Source organism: Oncorhynchus mykiss, chromosome 10 (assembly GCF_057628025.1).
Source record: "Oncorhynchus mykiss isolate SJ-2025 chromosome 10, ASM5762802v1, whole genome shotgun sequence".
Taxonomy (NCBI): domain Eukaryota; kingdom Metazoa; phylum Chordata; class Actinopteri; order Salmoniformes; family Salmonidae; genus Oncorhynchus; species Oncorhynchus mykiss.
Genome location: NC_143031.1, coordinates 2,838,015 through 2,854,220, shown reverse-complemented (window position 1 = coordinate 2,854,220; position 16,206 = coordinate 2,838,015). Strand labels below are relative to the sequence as shown.

The window sequence follows — 16,206 nt, the reverse complement described above, 5'->3', positions numbered from 1 at the left end:
CGTCAGGTCAATAGCCTATGGTAACATCAGCACAGTAGCCTATCGTAACATCAGGTCAGTAACCTATCGTAACGTCAGGTCAGTAGCCTATCGTAACGTCAGGTCAGTAGCCTATCGTAACGTCAGTACAGTAGCTAATGGTAACGTCAGTACAGTAACCTATGGTAACGTCAGTACAGTAACCTATGGTAATGTCAGTACAGTAACCTATCGTAACGTCAGTACAGTAACCTATGGTAACGTCAGTACAGTAACCTATCGTAACGTCAGGTCAGTAGCCTATCGTAACGTCAGGTCAGTAGCCTATCGTAACGTCAGGTCAGTAGCCTATGGTAACGTCAGGTCAGTAGCCTATGGTAACGTCAGGTCAGTAGCCTATGGTAACGTCAGGTCAGTAGCCTATGGTAACGTCAGGTCAGTAGCCTATGGTAACGTCAGGTCAGTAACCTATCGTAACGTCAGGTCAGTACAGTAACCTATGGTAACGTCAGGTCAGTAGCCTATGGTAACGTCAGGTCAGTAACCTATGGTAACGTCAGGTCAGTAACCTATGGTAACGTCAGGTCAGTAACCTATGGTAACGTCAGGTCAGTAGCCTATCGTAACGTCAGGTCAGTAACCTATGGTAACGTCAGGTCAGTAACCTATGGTAACGTCAGGTCAGTAGCCTATCGTAACGTCAGGTCAGTAGCCTATCGTAACGTCAGGTCAGTAACCTATCGTAACGTCAGGTCAGTAACCTATCGTAACGTCAGTACAGTAACCTATGGTAACGTCATGTCAGTAGCCTATCGTAACGTCAGGTCAGTAACCTATCGTAACGTCAGGTCAGTAGCCTATGGTAACGTCAGGTCAGTAACCTATGGTAACGTCAGGTCAGTAGCCTATCGTAACTTCAGGTCAGTAGCCTATCGTAACGTCAGGTCAGTAACCTATCGTAACGTCAGGTCAGTAGCCTATGGTAACGTCAGGTCAGTAACCTATGGTAACGTCAGGTCAGTAGCCTATCATAACGTCAGGTCAGTAACCTATGGTAATGTCAGGTCAGTAGCCTATGGTAACGTCAGGTCAGTAGCCTATCGTAACGTCAGGTCAGTAGCCTATCGTAACGTCAGGTCAGTAGCCTATCGTAACGTCAGGTCAGTAGCCTATCGTAACGTCAGTACAGTAGCTAATGGTAACGTCAGTACAGTAACCTATGGTAACGTCAGTACAGTAACCTATGGTAATGTCAGTACAGTAACCTATCGTAACGTCAGTACAGTAACCTATGGTAACGTCAGTACAGTAACCTATCGTAACATCAGGTCAGTAGCCTATCGTAACGTCAGGTCAGTAGCCTATCGTAACGTCAGGTCAGTAGCCTATGGTAACGTCAGGTCAGTAGCCTATGGTAACGTCAGGTCAGTAGCCTATGGTAACGTCAGGTCAGTAGCCTATGGTAACGTCAGGTCAGTAGCCTATGGTAACGTCAGGTCAGTAACCTATCGTAACGTCAGGTCAGTACAGTAACCTATGGTAACGTCAGGTCAGTAGCCTATGGTAACGTCAGGTCAGTAACCTATGGTAACGTCAGGTCAGTAACCTATGGTAACGTCAGGTCAGTAACCTATGGTAACGTCAGGTCAGTAGCCTATCGTAACGTCAGGTCAGTAACCTATCGTAACGTCAGGTCAGTAACCTATGGTAACGTCAGGTCAGTAGCCTATCGTAACGTCAGGTCAGTAGCCTATCGTAACGTCAGGTCAGTAACCTATCGTAACGTCAGTACAGTAACCTATGGTAACGTCATGTCAGTAGCCTATCGTAACGTCAGGTCAGTAACCTATCGTAACGTCAGGTCAGTAGCCTATGGTAACGTCAGGTCAGTAACCTATGGTAACGTCAGGTCAGTAGCCTATCGTAACTTCAGGTCAGTAGCCTATCGTAACGTCAGGTCAGTAACCTATCGTAACGTCAGGTCAGTAGCCTATGGTAACGTCAGGTCAGTAACCTATGGTAACGTCAGGTCAGTAGCCTATCATAACGTCAGGTCAGTAACCTATGGTAATGTCAGGTCAGTAGCCTATGGTAACGTCAGGTCAGTAGCCTATCGTAACGTCAGGTCAGTAGCCTATCGTAACGTCAGGTCAGTAGCCTATCGTAACGTCAGTACAGTAGCTAATGGTAACGTCAGTACAGTAGCCTATGGTAACGTCAGTACAGTAGCCTATGGTAACGTCAGTACAGTAGCCTATGGTAACGTCAGTACAGTAGCCTATGGTAACGTCAGTACAGTAGCCTATGGTAACATCAGTACAGTAGCCTATAGTAACGTCAGTACAGTAGCCTATGGTAACGTCAGTACAGTAGCCTATGGTAACGTCAGTACAGTAGCCTATCGTAACATCAGGTCAGTAACCTATGGTAACATCAGTACAGTAGCCTATCGTAACATCAGGTCAGTAACCTATGGTAACATCAGTACAGTAACCTATCGTAACGTCAGGTCAGTAGCCTATCGTAACGTCAAGTCAGTAGCCTATCGTAACGTCAGGTCAGTACAGTAGCCTATCGTAACGTCAGTACAGTAGCCTATCGTAACGTCAGTACAGTAGCCTACCGTAACGTCAGGTCAGTAGCCTATCGTAACGTCAGGTCAGTAGCCTATCGTAACGTCAGGTCAGTACAGTAGCCTATGGTAACGTCAGGTCAGTACAGTAGCCTATGGTAACGTCAGGTCAGTACAGTAGCCTATGGTAACGTCAGTACAGTAGCCTATGGTAACGTCAGGTCAGTACAGTAGCCTATCGTAACGTCAGTACAGTAGCCTATCGTAACGTCAGTACAGTAGCCTACCGTAACATCAGGTCAGTAGCCTATCGTAACGTCAGGTCAGTAGCCTATCGTAACGTCAGGTCAGTACAGTAGCCTATCGTAACGTCAGGTCAGTAGCCTATGGTAATGTCAGTACAGTAGCCTCCTCAGAAGGAGGGGGAGGGGCAGGCAGACACTGGAGTACGTTTCTGAGTGACAGCATAGTCACTTTTTTGTGAGACTGGAAAAAATGCCTGGATTGTGAAGTATTGTTATTAACCATTTCCCATGCTTTTAAAATAGAGGTTCTGTTCCGGAACATTATGGATCACTTTCCTTTCTGTTCCTTGAAAAATTCTGTTATTTTCCGGTTTTTGGTTCTGTTCCATGAACCAGTTCCAACCCCTGATTTACAATGGTGTTTGTTCTTCACTGGTTCCCCTTTTCACGTGGCAACAGGTCACACATCTTGCTGCTGCACACTGGTATTTCATGCAGTAGATATGGGAGTTTATCAAAATTGGATTTGTTTTCAAATTCTTTGTGGATCGGTGTAATCTGAGGGAAATATGTCTCTCTAATATGGTCATACATTGGGAAGGAGGTTAGGAAGTGCAGCTCAGTTTCCACCTCATTTTGTGGGCAGTGAGCACATAGCCTGTCTTCTCTTGAGAGCCATGTCTGCCTACGGCGGCCTTTCTCAATAGCAAGGCTATGCTCACTGAGTCTGTACATAGTCAAAGCTTTCCTTAATTTTGGGTCAGTCACAGTGGTCAGGTATTCTGCCGCTGTGTACTCTCTGTTTAGGGCCAAATAACTTTCTAGTTTTCCCATTTTGTTAATTATTTTCAACGTGTCAAGTAATTATCTTTTTGTTTTCTCATGATTTGGTTTGGTCTAATTGTGCTGCTGTCCTGGGGCTCTGTGGGGTGTGTTTGTGTTTGTGAACAGAGCCCCAGGACCAGCTCAATTAGGGGACTCTTCACCATGTTCATCTCTCTGTAGGTGATGGCTTTGTTATGGAAGGTTTGGGAATCGCTTCCTTTTAGGTGGTTGTAGAATTTAACGGCTCTTTTCTGGATTTTGATAATTAGTGGGTATCGGCCTAATTCTGCTCTGCATGCATTATTTGGTGTTCTACGTTGTACACGGAGGATATTTTTGCAGAATTCTGCATGCAGAGTCTCGATTTGGTGTTTGTCCCATTTAGTGAAGTCTTGGTTTGTGAGCGGACCCCAGACCTCACAACCATGAAGGGCAATGGGTTCTATAAATGATTCATGTATTTTTAGCCAGATCCTAATCGGTATGTTGAATTCGATGTTGTTTTTGATGGCATGGAAGTTAACCCAGAGTGTTTTCAGGCTCGTAGACTGTAGTTAACCCAGAGTGTTTTCAGGCTCGTAGACTGTAGTTAACCCAGAGTGTTTTCAGGCTCGTAGACTGTAGTTAACCCAGAGTGTTTTCAGGCTCGTAGACTGTAGTTAACCCAGAGTGTTTTCAGGCTCGTAGACTGTAGTTAACCCAGAGTGTTTTCAGGCTCGTAGACTGTAGTTAACCCAGAGTGTTTTCAGGCTCGTAGACTGTAGTTAACCCAGAGTGTTTTCAGGCTCGTAGACTGTAGTCAACCCAGAGTGGTCCTGGTGTGTAGTGTGTTATCACCCTTTCTGGCCAGTCTGTGGCTAAGCTATAGGGGTCTGTGTCAGCGTCTGTTTCTGGTGCTACGGGGGTGATTTGGCTCTCACTGTCCCCTTTGGTAAACAAAGGGCTTAGACCCTAATACACCCCCCCCCCCCACGGCTCTCAGCGGCTCAGCCACACCGATTTAACCAGGGAGTCCTGTTTTTTGCTGCGTGCATGTCTCACAGAGCTTTGGGGACCCCCCCCCCCCCCCCTTTTTGTCTGGTCGTGACAGAGAACGGTTTATGGACCGCGGCGCCGTACTTGAGTGGATTAACATGGGGGGGGGGGGGGGTTTGGTCAGTACCAAGAGGTCGTTCAGCTGTGGTGTTGGTTTCATGACCACCACAGATGTCTTGTGGGAAATGGATACAGCGTTGGGAGAAGCCACAGAAGGCTGTTTCCTCAGCACCCTACTGGGAGGTGTTCCACATTCTTCTTTACCAAGTCTGCCTGTCCAGAGGTGAGACACGGGGAGTTTCTAGGATTTCATACAAATTAAACTTAACATTTGATTTGACCAATGTTTTGTTTGGTTATTGACATAAACATTGGATTTATTTGGTTTCTATTTATAAAATTTGATTATATTGGCAAATGTACAGTATGAATAGTATTTCAGGAATGTTCATTGAAAGGTTGAGCACACACACACACACACACACACACAGTGTCTACTGACAAGCCCCCAGACAAGGAGCACGTGGCGTAGAAGGAGCAGACAGAGACATCATGGATTTAGTATAAATGTTTAAAATATTTCATAAGGCATCATAAAAATCTCTCAACACACAAAATGAAAAATACACAATAGAAAAGCTTACTAAAGAACGTGACTCAAATCCATATGAATATTGACAACAACAAAAAACATTTACAATGACATTTCTTGTTTAAAAAAAAAAATTCTACGATTTTTCACATTTACATATTAAAACGGTTTTGCGTGCAGATTTGGCCAGGTATGAAAGACCCATCTCAACAGCGAGAAGCCTGGTGTATGAAAGACCCATCTCAACAGTGAGAAGCCTGGGGTATGAAAGACCCATCTCAACAGCGAGAAGCCTGGTGTATGAAAGACCCATCTCAACAGTGAGAAGCCTGGTGTATGAAAGACCCATCGCAACAGTGAGAAGCCTGGGGTATGAAAGACCCATCTCAACAGCGAGAAGCCTGGTGTATGAAAGACCCATCTCAACAGTGAGAAGCCTGGTGTATGAAAGACCCATCTCAACAGTGAGAAGCCTGGTGTATGAAAGACCCATCTCAACAGTGACAAGCCTGGTGTATGAAAGACCCATCTCAACAGTGAGAAGCCTGGGGTATGAAAGACCCATCTCAACAGCGAGAAGCCTGGGGTATGAAAGACCCATCTCAACAGCGAGAAGCCTGGGGTATGAAAGACCCATCTCAACAGCGAGAAGCCTGGGGTATGAAAGACCCATCTCAACAGCGAGAAGCCTGGTGTATGAAAGACCCATCTCAACAGCGAGAAGCCTGGGGTATGAAAGACCCATCTCAACAGCGAGAAGCCTGGGGTATGAAAGACCCATCTCAACAGTGAGAAGCCTGGTGTATGAAAGACCCATCTCAACAGTGAGAAGCCTGGTGTATGAAAGACCCATCTCAACAGTGAGAAGCCTGGTGTATGAAAGACCCATCTCAACAGCGAGAAGCCTGGTGTATGAAAGACCCATCTCAACAGTGAGAAGCCTGGTGTATGAAAGACCCATCTCAACAGTGAGAAGCCTGGTGTATGAAAGACCCATCTCAACAGCGAGAAGCCTGGTGTATGAAAGACCCATCTCAACAGTGAGAAGCCTGGTGTATGAAAGACCCATCTCAACAGCGAGAAGCCTGGTGTATGAAAGACCCATCTCAACAGTGAGAAGCCTGGTGTATGAAAGACCCATCTCAACAGTGAGAAGCCTGGTGTATGAAAGACCCATCTCAACAGCGAGAAGCCTGGTGTATGAAAGACCCATCTCAACAGTGAGAAGCCTGGTGTATGAAAGACCCATCTCAACAGCGAGAAGCCTGGTGTATGAAAGACCCATCTCAACAGTGAGAAGCCTGGTGTATGAAAGACCCATCTCAACAGTGAGAAGCCTGGTGTATGAAAGACCCATCTCAACAGCGAGAAGCCTGGGGTATGAAAGACCCATCTCAACAGTGAGAAGCCTGGTGTATGAAAGACCCATCTCAACAGCGAGAAGCCTGGTGTATGAAAGACCCATCTCAACAGTGAGAAGCCTGGTGTATGAAAGACCCATCTCAACAGTGAGAAGCCTGGTGTATGAAAGACCCATCTCAACAGCGAGAAGCCTGGTGTATGAAAGACCCATCTCAACAGCGAGAAGCCTGGTGTATGAAAGACCCATCTCAACAGCGAGAAGCCTGGTGTATGAAAGACCCATCTCAACAGCGAGAAGCCTGGTGTATGAAAGACCCATCTCAACAGCGAGAAGCCTGGTGTATGAAAGACCCATCTCAACAGCGAGAAGCCTGGTGTATGAAAGACCCATCTCAACAGCGAGAAGCCTGGTGTATGAAAGACCCATCTCAACAGCGAGAAGCCTGGTATATGAAAGACCCATCTCAACAGTGAGAAGCCTGGTGTATGAAAGACCCATCTCAACAGTGAGAAGCCTGGTGTATGAAAGACCCATCTCAACAGTGAGAAGCCTGGTGTATGAAAGACCCATCTCAACAGCGAGAAGCCTGGTGTATGAAAGACCCATCTCAACAGCGAGAAGCCTGGTGTATGAAAGACCCATCTCAACAGCGAGAAGCCTGGTGTATGAAAGACCCATCTCAACAGTGAGAAGCCTGGTGTACAGTAAATGGAAGCATTAGTCCAATACGGTGAATATATGAATGTAAAATCTTAGTGAATGTTACACTCCATAATTAGAACATGTAGTATTCACAGGTAACGTTCTTCACTGCCACCGGTTCCATTTGTCCAGAACACCTTGGCAATACCGGCAGGCAGAACACACATATAGTACTATTATAGCACAGACTACAGTCAATTACTTAAGGTGACATGAATCATTCAGCTCTCTGTCTGTGTGTGTGTGTGTGTGTGTCACTCAGCTCTCTCTCTCTCTGTGTCACTCAGCTCTCTCTCTCTCTGTGTGTGTGTGTGTGTGAGTGTGTGTCACTCAGCTCTCTCTCTCTGTGTGTGTGTGTCACTCAGCTCTCTCTCTCTCTCTGTGTGTGTGTGTGTCACTCAGCTCTCTCTCACAGCACAATATACAACATTGACAGGTAACACTGTGGAGCTTGGTCGGTCACGTGTTCCAGTCACCGGTGTCACAACAAAGGCCTTTCGTCAGCCGAAACACTCGTTGACATTTTATCCATCTTAGTCTTTCTCTATGTCTTTAATGTTTAATGCATTAATTACTATTATTACAATCTCTATAACACCAAGAGGGTCTCTAGAGTCGTAGTGTTGTCATGGCGACTGCCTCTGCAGAGGACGAAATCCAAGGCTGCTCAGGAGTGAACTCTCTCAAAAACGACCACACCCTATCCCCTCGTTTCATAGTGCACTACTTTGGACCAGAGCCACATCATCATCTTTGTACCGCTACCCACAATGCTTCAGCAAAGGGTCTTGAGTGCCCCGGAGGCACAGAGCAGCGTCTGCATGTGGTAAGGGGGCGGAGACACCAAATCCTCCTCCACCGCTTGCTCCGCCCTGAAACTGAACGGCTGGAAGGGAGCCTTCTTCTTCAGGATCTGACCGATGCCCATAGAGGGGAACTTACTGTGCTGGGGGCTGTCTGGCTCAACGCTGCCCCCGGCGGACGGAGGACTGAACGCAGATGACGGGTTGAGGGGACTGAAGGCTGATTTGGGCGGGGAGAAGGCAGAACCTCCCGGGGGGCTGCCGAAGATACTAGGGGGGTTGTCACCCGAGTTAGAGGAGGAGTTTTTTGGCTGGGGGTTGACGATGAGGACGGGGGGGCTGGGGATAGTCGCCTTTTTTAGGTAGGACGAATCAGGGTGGAAGGCTGAGACGTGTCGCGGAGGAGAGAAGGTCCCATTGGTCAGTTTGTACCAGGGTGTGGCCGAGGCGGGGACCACGACGTCGTCGATTGTCTCAGCTTTGGCGAGGGAGTCGTAGGAGTGCATGCCGATTGGAGAAGGAGCCGGGGGGGCGGGGATGTGGTCTGGGCTGGTATTGGCTGCCTGGAGGGTTTCTAGGTGCCTGGTTGGCTGTGACGTGCGGGGGAAGAGTGGGTGGATTTCTAGGTATTCCATGGAGGATGAGGCAACGGTACCGGACGGGGCGAGAGGAGAGGCACGGTGGAAGTTACCTGTCACCGCTCGCAGCAGACCTGAGAGAGATGAGGAAGAGAGGAAGAGGAGAGAGAGAGAAAAGTGTTACCTTCTGGGCTGACCACACAACGGTGGTCTTTTTACCCTAAAATAAAACCAATCAGTCCATGAGACTGGACCACTCAGGAACACTCAACACCTCTTGGAAAGCCATTCTGGTGTGTCTCTGGCATGAAAATGTGTGTAAATGTCTCACTGAATAATCAAACTATCTTAGGGTTAGATTTTCAGAAGACTGAGGCGGGTTTTCCTCTAACTTGAGGGATGGAGGGGAGGGGTGGAGGAGTTGAGGGATGGAGGGGTGGAGTGGGATGGAGGGGAGGGGTGGAGGAGTTGAGGGATGGATGGAGGGATGGGATGGAGTTGAGGGGTGGAGTGGAGGGATGGAAGGGAGAGATGGAGGGGAGGGATGGAGGGGAGGGATGGAGGGGAGGGGTGGAGTGGAGGGGAGGGGTGGAGGAGGGATGGAGTGGAGGGATGGAGTGGAGGGGATGGGAGGGATGGAGTGGAGGGGAGGGATGGAGTGGAGGGGATGGGAGGGGTGGAGGGGAGGTGGATTGGGGGATGGAGGTCCATTGTTGTTGAGAGCAGTCAGTGTCTGTCTGTCTGTCTGTCTGTCTGCGTGTGTTTCTGTCTGTCTGCCTGTCTGTCTGTCTGCGTGTGTTTCTGTCTGTCTGTCTGCCTGTCTGTCTGTCTGTCTGTCTGCGTGTGTTTCTGTCTGTCTGTCTGCGTGTGTTTCTCTCTCTGGTCTCACCATTCCTGTGCTTCTTCTCCTTGCTCGGGCCCTTGCTGACGGCCAGGTAGACAGGAGTCTGTTTAGGAGGGATGGTGACCTTCTCTACGTGTTTCCTCCACTGGGTCTGGAAGTACTCATTCTTCTCTGTCTTCTTCTCCTTCTCCTGGTACACCTTCTCCTGGAGGACAGAGACGTTATTTCAACGTTTATTCAACCTGGTACACCTTCTCCTGGAGGACTGAGACGTTATTTCAACGTTTATGCAACCTGGTACACCTTCTCCTGGAGGACTGAGACGTTATTTCAACGTTTATGCAACCTGGTACACCTTCTCCTGGAGGACTGAGACGTTATTTCAACGTTTATACAACCTGGTACACCTTCTCCTGGAGAACATCAAGCTTTCTCACTCAACAGAAACAGGAGATCGGCTCCTGCCATATAAGCCGTTCGGGCTCTGACAAGACTTACTTTACATTGTTATTAAAACATTATAATAAACATTATTACAATGTCATTCAAGCCTTATTCTAGAGTTACGCCTACTGCTTTTCGTGCAGAGAATATAATCACAGTAAGCTCCTGTCATTAACAGGTGGTTTCCTTACATTACAGTAAGTTCCTGTCATTAACATGCGGTTTCCTTACATTACAGTAAGTTCCTGTTATTAACAGGTGGTTTCCTTACATTACAGTAAGTTCCTGTCATTAACAGGTGGTTTCCTTACATTACAGTAAGTTCCTGTCATTAACAGGTGGTTTCCTTACATTACAGTAAGTTCCTGTCATTAACAGGTGGTTTAACAGAGAATATAATCAAAGTAAGTTCCTGTTATTAACAGGTGGTTTCCTTACATTACAGTAAGTTCCTGTCATTAACAGGTGGTTTCCTTACATTACAGTAAGTTCCTGTTATTAACAGGTGGTTTCCTTACATTACAGTAAGTTCCTGTCATTAACAGGTGGTTTAACAGAGAATATAATCACAGTAAGTTCCTGTTATTAACAGGTGGTTTCCTTACATTACAGTAAGTTCCTGTCATTAACAGGTGGTTTCCTTACATTACAGTACGTTCCTGTTATTAACAGGTGGTTTAACAGAGAATATAATTACAGTAAGTTCCTGTCATTAACAGGTGGTTTCCTTACATTACAGTAAGTTCCTGTCATTAACAGGTGGTTTAACAGAGAATATCATTACAGTAAGTTCCTGCTATTAACGGGTGGTTTAACGGAGAATATCATTACAGTAAGTTCCTGTTATTAACAGGTGGTTTCCTTACATTACAGTAAGTTCCTGTCATTAACAGGTGGTTTCCTTACATTACAGTAAGTTCCTGCCATTAACAGGTGGTTTCCTTACATTACAGTAAGTTCCTGTCATTAACAGGTGGTTTCCTTACATTACAGTAAGCTCCTGTTATTAACAGGTGGTTTCCTTACATTACAGTAAGTTCCTGTTATTAACAGGTGGTTTAACAGAGAATATAATTACAGTAAGTTCCTGCTATTAACAGGTGGTTTAACAGAGAATATAATTACAGTAAGCTCCTGTTATTAACAGGTGGTTTCCTTACATTACAGTAAGCTCCTGCTATTAACAGGTGGTTTCCTTACATTACAGTAAGCTCCTGTTATTAACAGGTGGTTTCCTTACATTACAGTAAGTTCCTGTTATTAACAGGTGGTTTAACAGAGAATATAATTACAGTAAGCTCCTGTTATTAACAGGTGGTTTCCTTACATTACAGTAAGTTCCTGTTATTAACAGGTGGTTTAACAGAGAATATAATTACAGTAAGCTCCTGTTATTAACAGGTGGTTTCCTTACATTACAGTACGTTCCTGTTATTAACAGGTGGTTTAACAGAGAATATAATTACAGTAAGTTCCTGTTATTAACAGGTGGTTTAACAGAGAATATAATTACAGTAAGTTCCTGTTATTAACAGGTGGTTTAACAGAGAATATAATTACAGTAAGTTCCTGTCATTAACAGGTGGTTTCCTTACATTACAGTAAGTTCCTGTCATTAACAGGTGGTTTCCTTACATTACAGTAAGTTCCTGTTATTAACAGGTGGTTTCCTTACATTACAGTAAGCTCCTGCTATTAACAGGTGGTTTCCTTACATTACAGTAAGCTCCTGTTATTAACAGGTGGTTTCCTTACATTACAGTAAGTTCCTGTTATTAACAGGTGGTTTAACAGAGAATATAATTACAGTAAGCTCCTGTTATTAACAGGTGGTTTCCTTACATTACAGTAAGTTCCTGTTATTAACAGGTGGTTTAACAGAGAATATAATTACAGTACGTTCCTGTTATTAACAGGTGGTTTAACAGAGAATATAATTACAGTAAGTTCCTGTTATTAACAGGTGGTTTAACAGAGAATATAATCACAGTAAGTTCCTGTTATTAACAGGTGGTTTCCTTACATTACAGTAAGTTCCTGTCATTAACAGGTGGTTTCCTTACATTACAGTAAGTTCCTGTCATTAACAGGTGGTTTAACAGAGAATATAATCACAGTAAGTTCCTGTTATTAACAGGTGGTTTCCTTACATTACAGTAAGTTCCTGTCATTAACAGGTGGTTTCCTTACATTACAGTAAGTTCCTGTCATTAACAGGTGGTTTAACAGAGAATATAATCACAGTAAGTTCCTGTTATTAACAGGTGGTTTCCTTACATTACAGTAAGTTCCTGTCATTAACAGGTGGTTTCCTTACATTACAGTAAGTTCCTGTTATTAACAGGTGGTTTAACAGAATATAATTACAGTAAGCTCCTGTTATTAACAGGTGGTTTAACAGATAATATAATTACAGTAAGCTCCTGTTATTAACAGGTGGTTTCCTTAAAGGGAAAAACAGTGTTGTTCTACAGATATTTACAGTCTCAAGCGTTCTGATCTATTTGGTGTTAATTCTGCTGTTCTGTTTTGTTGTGCTTTCGTCTTGTTGCTATGCATGTTGCTAGTGAAGGACCAGTCCTGTTAGTGAAGGACCAGTCCTGTTAGTGAAGGACCAGTCCTGCTAGTGAAGGACCAGTCCTGCTAGTGAAGGACCAGTCCTCTTAGTGAAGGACCAGTTCTGTTAGTGAAGGACCAGTCCTGTTAGTGAAGGACCAGTCCTGCTAGTGAAGGACCAGTCCTGCTAGTGAAGGACCAGTCCTCTTAGTGAAGGACCAGTTCTGTTAGTGAAGGACCAGTCCTGTTAGTGAAGGACCAGTCCTGTTAGTGAAGGACCAGTCCTGTTAGTGAAGAACCAGTCCTGTTAGTGAAGGACCAGTCCTGTTATTATCATGTCCAGATTTAATTAGCAGCTCTTTGTCATATCTTCCAAAGTATTAGGATGGACAACAAAGGATCGCCTGTACTCCAGGTGTTGTTTACCCTAACCTAGCCTGTACTCCAGGTGTTGTTTACCCTAACCTAGCCTGTACTCCAGGTGTTGTTTACCCTAACCTAGCCTGTACTGCCATGGTGTTGTTTACCCTAACCTAGCCTGTACTGCCATGGTGTTGTTTACCCTAACCTAGCCTGTACTCCATGGTGTTGTTTACCCTAACCTAGCCTGTACTGCCATGGTGTTGTTTACCCTAACCTAGCCTGTACTCCTGGTGTTGTTTACCCTAACCTGGCCTGTACTGCCATGGTGTTGTTTACCCTAACCTAGCCTGTACTGCCATGGTGTTGTTTACCCTAACCTACCCTGTACTCCAGGTGTTGTTTACCATAACCTAGCCTGTACTGCCATGGTGTTGTTTACCCTAACCTAGCCTGTACTGCCATGGTGTTGTTTACCCTAACCTACCCTGTACTCCAGGTGTTGTTTACCCTAACCTAGCCTGTACTCCAGGTGTTGTTTACCCTAACCTAGCCTGTACTGCCATGGTGTTGTTTACCCTAACCTAGCCTGTACTGCCATGGTGTTGTTTACCCTAACCTAGCCTGTACTGCCATGGTGTTGTTTACCCTAACCTAGCCTGTACTGCCATGGTGTTGTTTACCCTAACCTAGCCTGTACTGCCATGGTGTTGTTTACCCTAACCTAGCCTGTACTGCCATGGTGTTGTTTACCCTAACCTACCCTGTACTCCATGTGTTGTTTACCCTAACCTAGCCTGTACTGCCATGGTGTTGTTTACCCTAACCTACCCTGTACTCCAGGTGTTGTTTACCCTAACCTAGCCTGTACTCCAGGTGTTGTTTACCCTAACCTAGCCTGTACTCCATGGTGTTGTTTACCCTAACCTAGCCTGTACTGCCATGGTGTTGTTTACCCTAACCTGGCCTGTACTGCCATGGTGTTGTTTACCCTAACCTAGCCTGTACTCCAGGTGTTGTTTACCCTAACCTAGCCTGTACTCCAGGTGTTGTTTACCCTAACCTAGCCTGTACTCCAGGTGTTGTTTACCCTAACCTAGCCTGTACTGCCATGGTGTTGTTTACCCTAACCTAGCCTGTACTGCCATGGTGTTGTTTACCCTAACCTAGCCTGTACTCCAGGCGTTGTTTACCCTAACCTAGCCTGTACTGCCATGGTGTTGTTTACCCTAACCTGGCCTGTACTGCCATGGTGTTGTTTACCCTAACCTAGCTTGTACTCCAGGTGTTGTTTACCCTAACCTAGCCTGTACTCCAGGTGATGTTTACCCTAACCTAGCCTGTACTGCCATGGTGTTGTTTACCCTAACCTAGCCTGTACTGCCATGGTGTTGTTTACCCTAACCTAGCCTGTACTCCAGGTGTTGTTTACCCTAACCTAGCCTGTACTGCCATGGTGTTGTTTACCCTAACCTAGCCTGTACTCCAGGTGTTGTTTACCCTAACCTAGCCTGTACTCCATGGTGTTGTTTACCCTAACCTAGCCTGTACTCCAGGTGTTGTTTACCCTAACCTAGCCTGTACTCCAGGTGTTGTTTACCCTAACCTAGCCTGTATTGCCATGGTGTTGTTTACCCTAACCTAGCCTGTACTGCCATGGTGTTGTTTACCCTAACCTAGCCTGTACTCCAGGTGTTGTTTACCCTAACCTAGCCTGTACTCCATGGTGTTGTTTACCCTAACCTAGCCTGTACTCCAGGTGTTGTTTACCCTAACCTAGCCTGTACTGCTATGGTGTTGTTTACCCTAACCTGGTCTGTACTGCCATGGTGTTGTTTACCCTAACCTAGCCTGTACTCCAGGTGTTGTTTACCCTAACCTAGCCTGTACTGCCATGGTGTTGTTTACCCTAACCTAGCCTGTACTCCAGGCGTTGTTTACCCTAACCTAGCCTGTACTGCCATGGTGTTGTTTACCCTAACCTAGCCTGTACTCCAGGTGTTGTTTACCCTAACCTAGCCTGTACTCCAGGTGTTGTTTACCCTAACCTAGCCTGTACTGCCATGGTGTTGTTTACCCTAACCTAGCATGTACTCCAGGTGTTGTTTACCCTAACCTAGCCTGTACTGCCATGGTGTTGTTTACCCTAACCTAGCCTGTACTGCCATGGTGTTGTTTACCCTAACCTAGCCTGTACTCCATGGTGTTGTTTACCCTAACCTAGCCTGTACTGCCATGGTGTTGTTTACCCTAACCTAGCCTGTACTGCCATAGTGTTGTTTACCATAACCTAGCCTGTACTGCCATGGTGTTGTTTACCCTAACCTAGCCTGTACTGCCATGGTGTTGTTTACCCTAACCTAGCCTGTACTCCAGGTGTTGTTTACCGTAACCTAGCCTGTACTCCAGGTGTTGTTTACCCTAACCTAGCCTGTACTGCCATAGTGTTGTTTACCCTAACCTAGCCTGTACTGCCATGGTGTTGTTTACCCTAACCTAGCCTGTACTGCCATGGTGTTGTTTACCCTAACCTAGCCTGTACTCCAGGTGTTGTTTACCCTAACCTAGCCTGTACTCCAGGTGTTGTTTACCCTAACCTAGCCTATTCTGCGATGGTGTTGTTTACCCTAACCTAGCCTGTACTGCCATGGTGTTGTTTACCCTAACCTAGCCTGTACTCCAGGTGTTGTTTACCCTAACCTAGCCTGTACTGCCATGGTGTTGTTTACCCTAACCTAGCCTGTACTCCAGGCGTTGTTTACCCTAACCTAGCCTGTACTGCCATGGTGTTGTTTACCCTAACCTAGCCTGCACTGCCATGGTGTTGTTTACCCTAACCTAGCCTGTACTCCAGGCGTTGTTTACCCTAACCTAGCCTGTACTGCCATGGTGTTGTTTACCCTAACCTAGCCTGTACTCCAGGTGTTGTTTACCCTAACCTAGCCTGTACTGCCATGGTGTTGTTTACCCTAACCTAGCATGTACTCCAGGTGTTGTTTACCCTAACCTAGCCTGTACTGTCATGGTGTTGTTTACCCTAACCTAGCCTGTACTGCCATGGTGTTGTTTACCCTAACCTAGCCTGTACTGCCATGGTGTTGTTTACCCTAACCTAGCCTGTACTGCCATGGTGTTGTTTACCCTAACCTAGCCTGTACTCCAGGTGTTGTTTACCCTAACCTAGCCTGTACTCCAGGTGTTGTTTACCCTAACCTAGCCTGTACTGCCATAGTGTTGTTTACCCTAACCTAGCCTGTACTGCCATGGTGTTGTTTACCCTAACCTAGCCTGTACTGCCATGGTGTTGT

The 16,206-nt window shown here is 45.9% G+C and overlaps 1 protein-coding gene across 1 annotated transcript in view; it reads right to left on the bottom strand.

Moving 5' to 3' along the window:
- Nucleotides 1-5,211: 5,211 nt before the first annotated feature.
- LOC110534818 (hormonally up-regulated neu tumor-associated kinase homolog A-like) overlaps nt 5,212-16,206 on the bottom strand; it is a 43,843-nt gene continuing 32,848 nt past the window's right edge. The window contains exons 9-10 of the mRNA XM_090188587.1: nt 9,584-9,743; nt 5,212-8,828 (exon numbers count right to left, since the gene is read on the bottom strand). Of these exons, the coding sequence (XP_090044713.1) occupies nt 8,089-8,828; nt 9,584-9,743 (900 nt within the window). The 3' untranslated portion in view covers nt 5,212-8,088. The remainder of the gene's footprint in view (nt 8,829-9,583; nt 9,744-16,206) is intronic.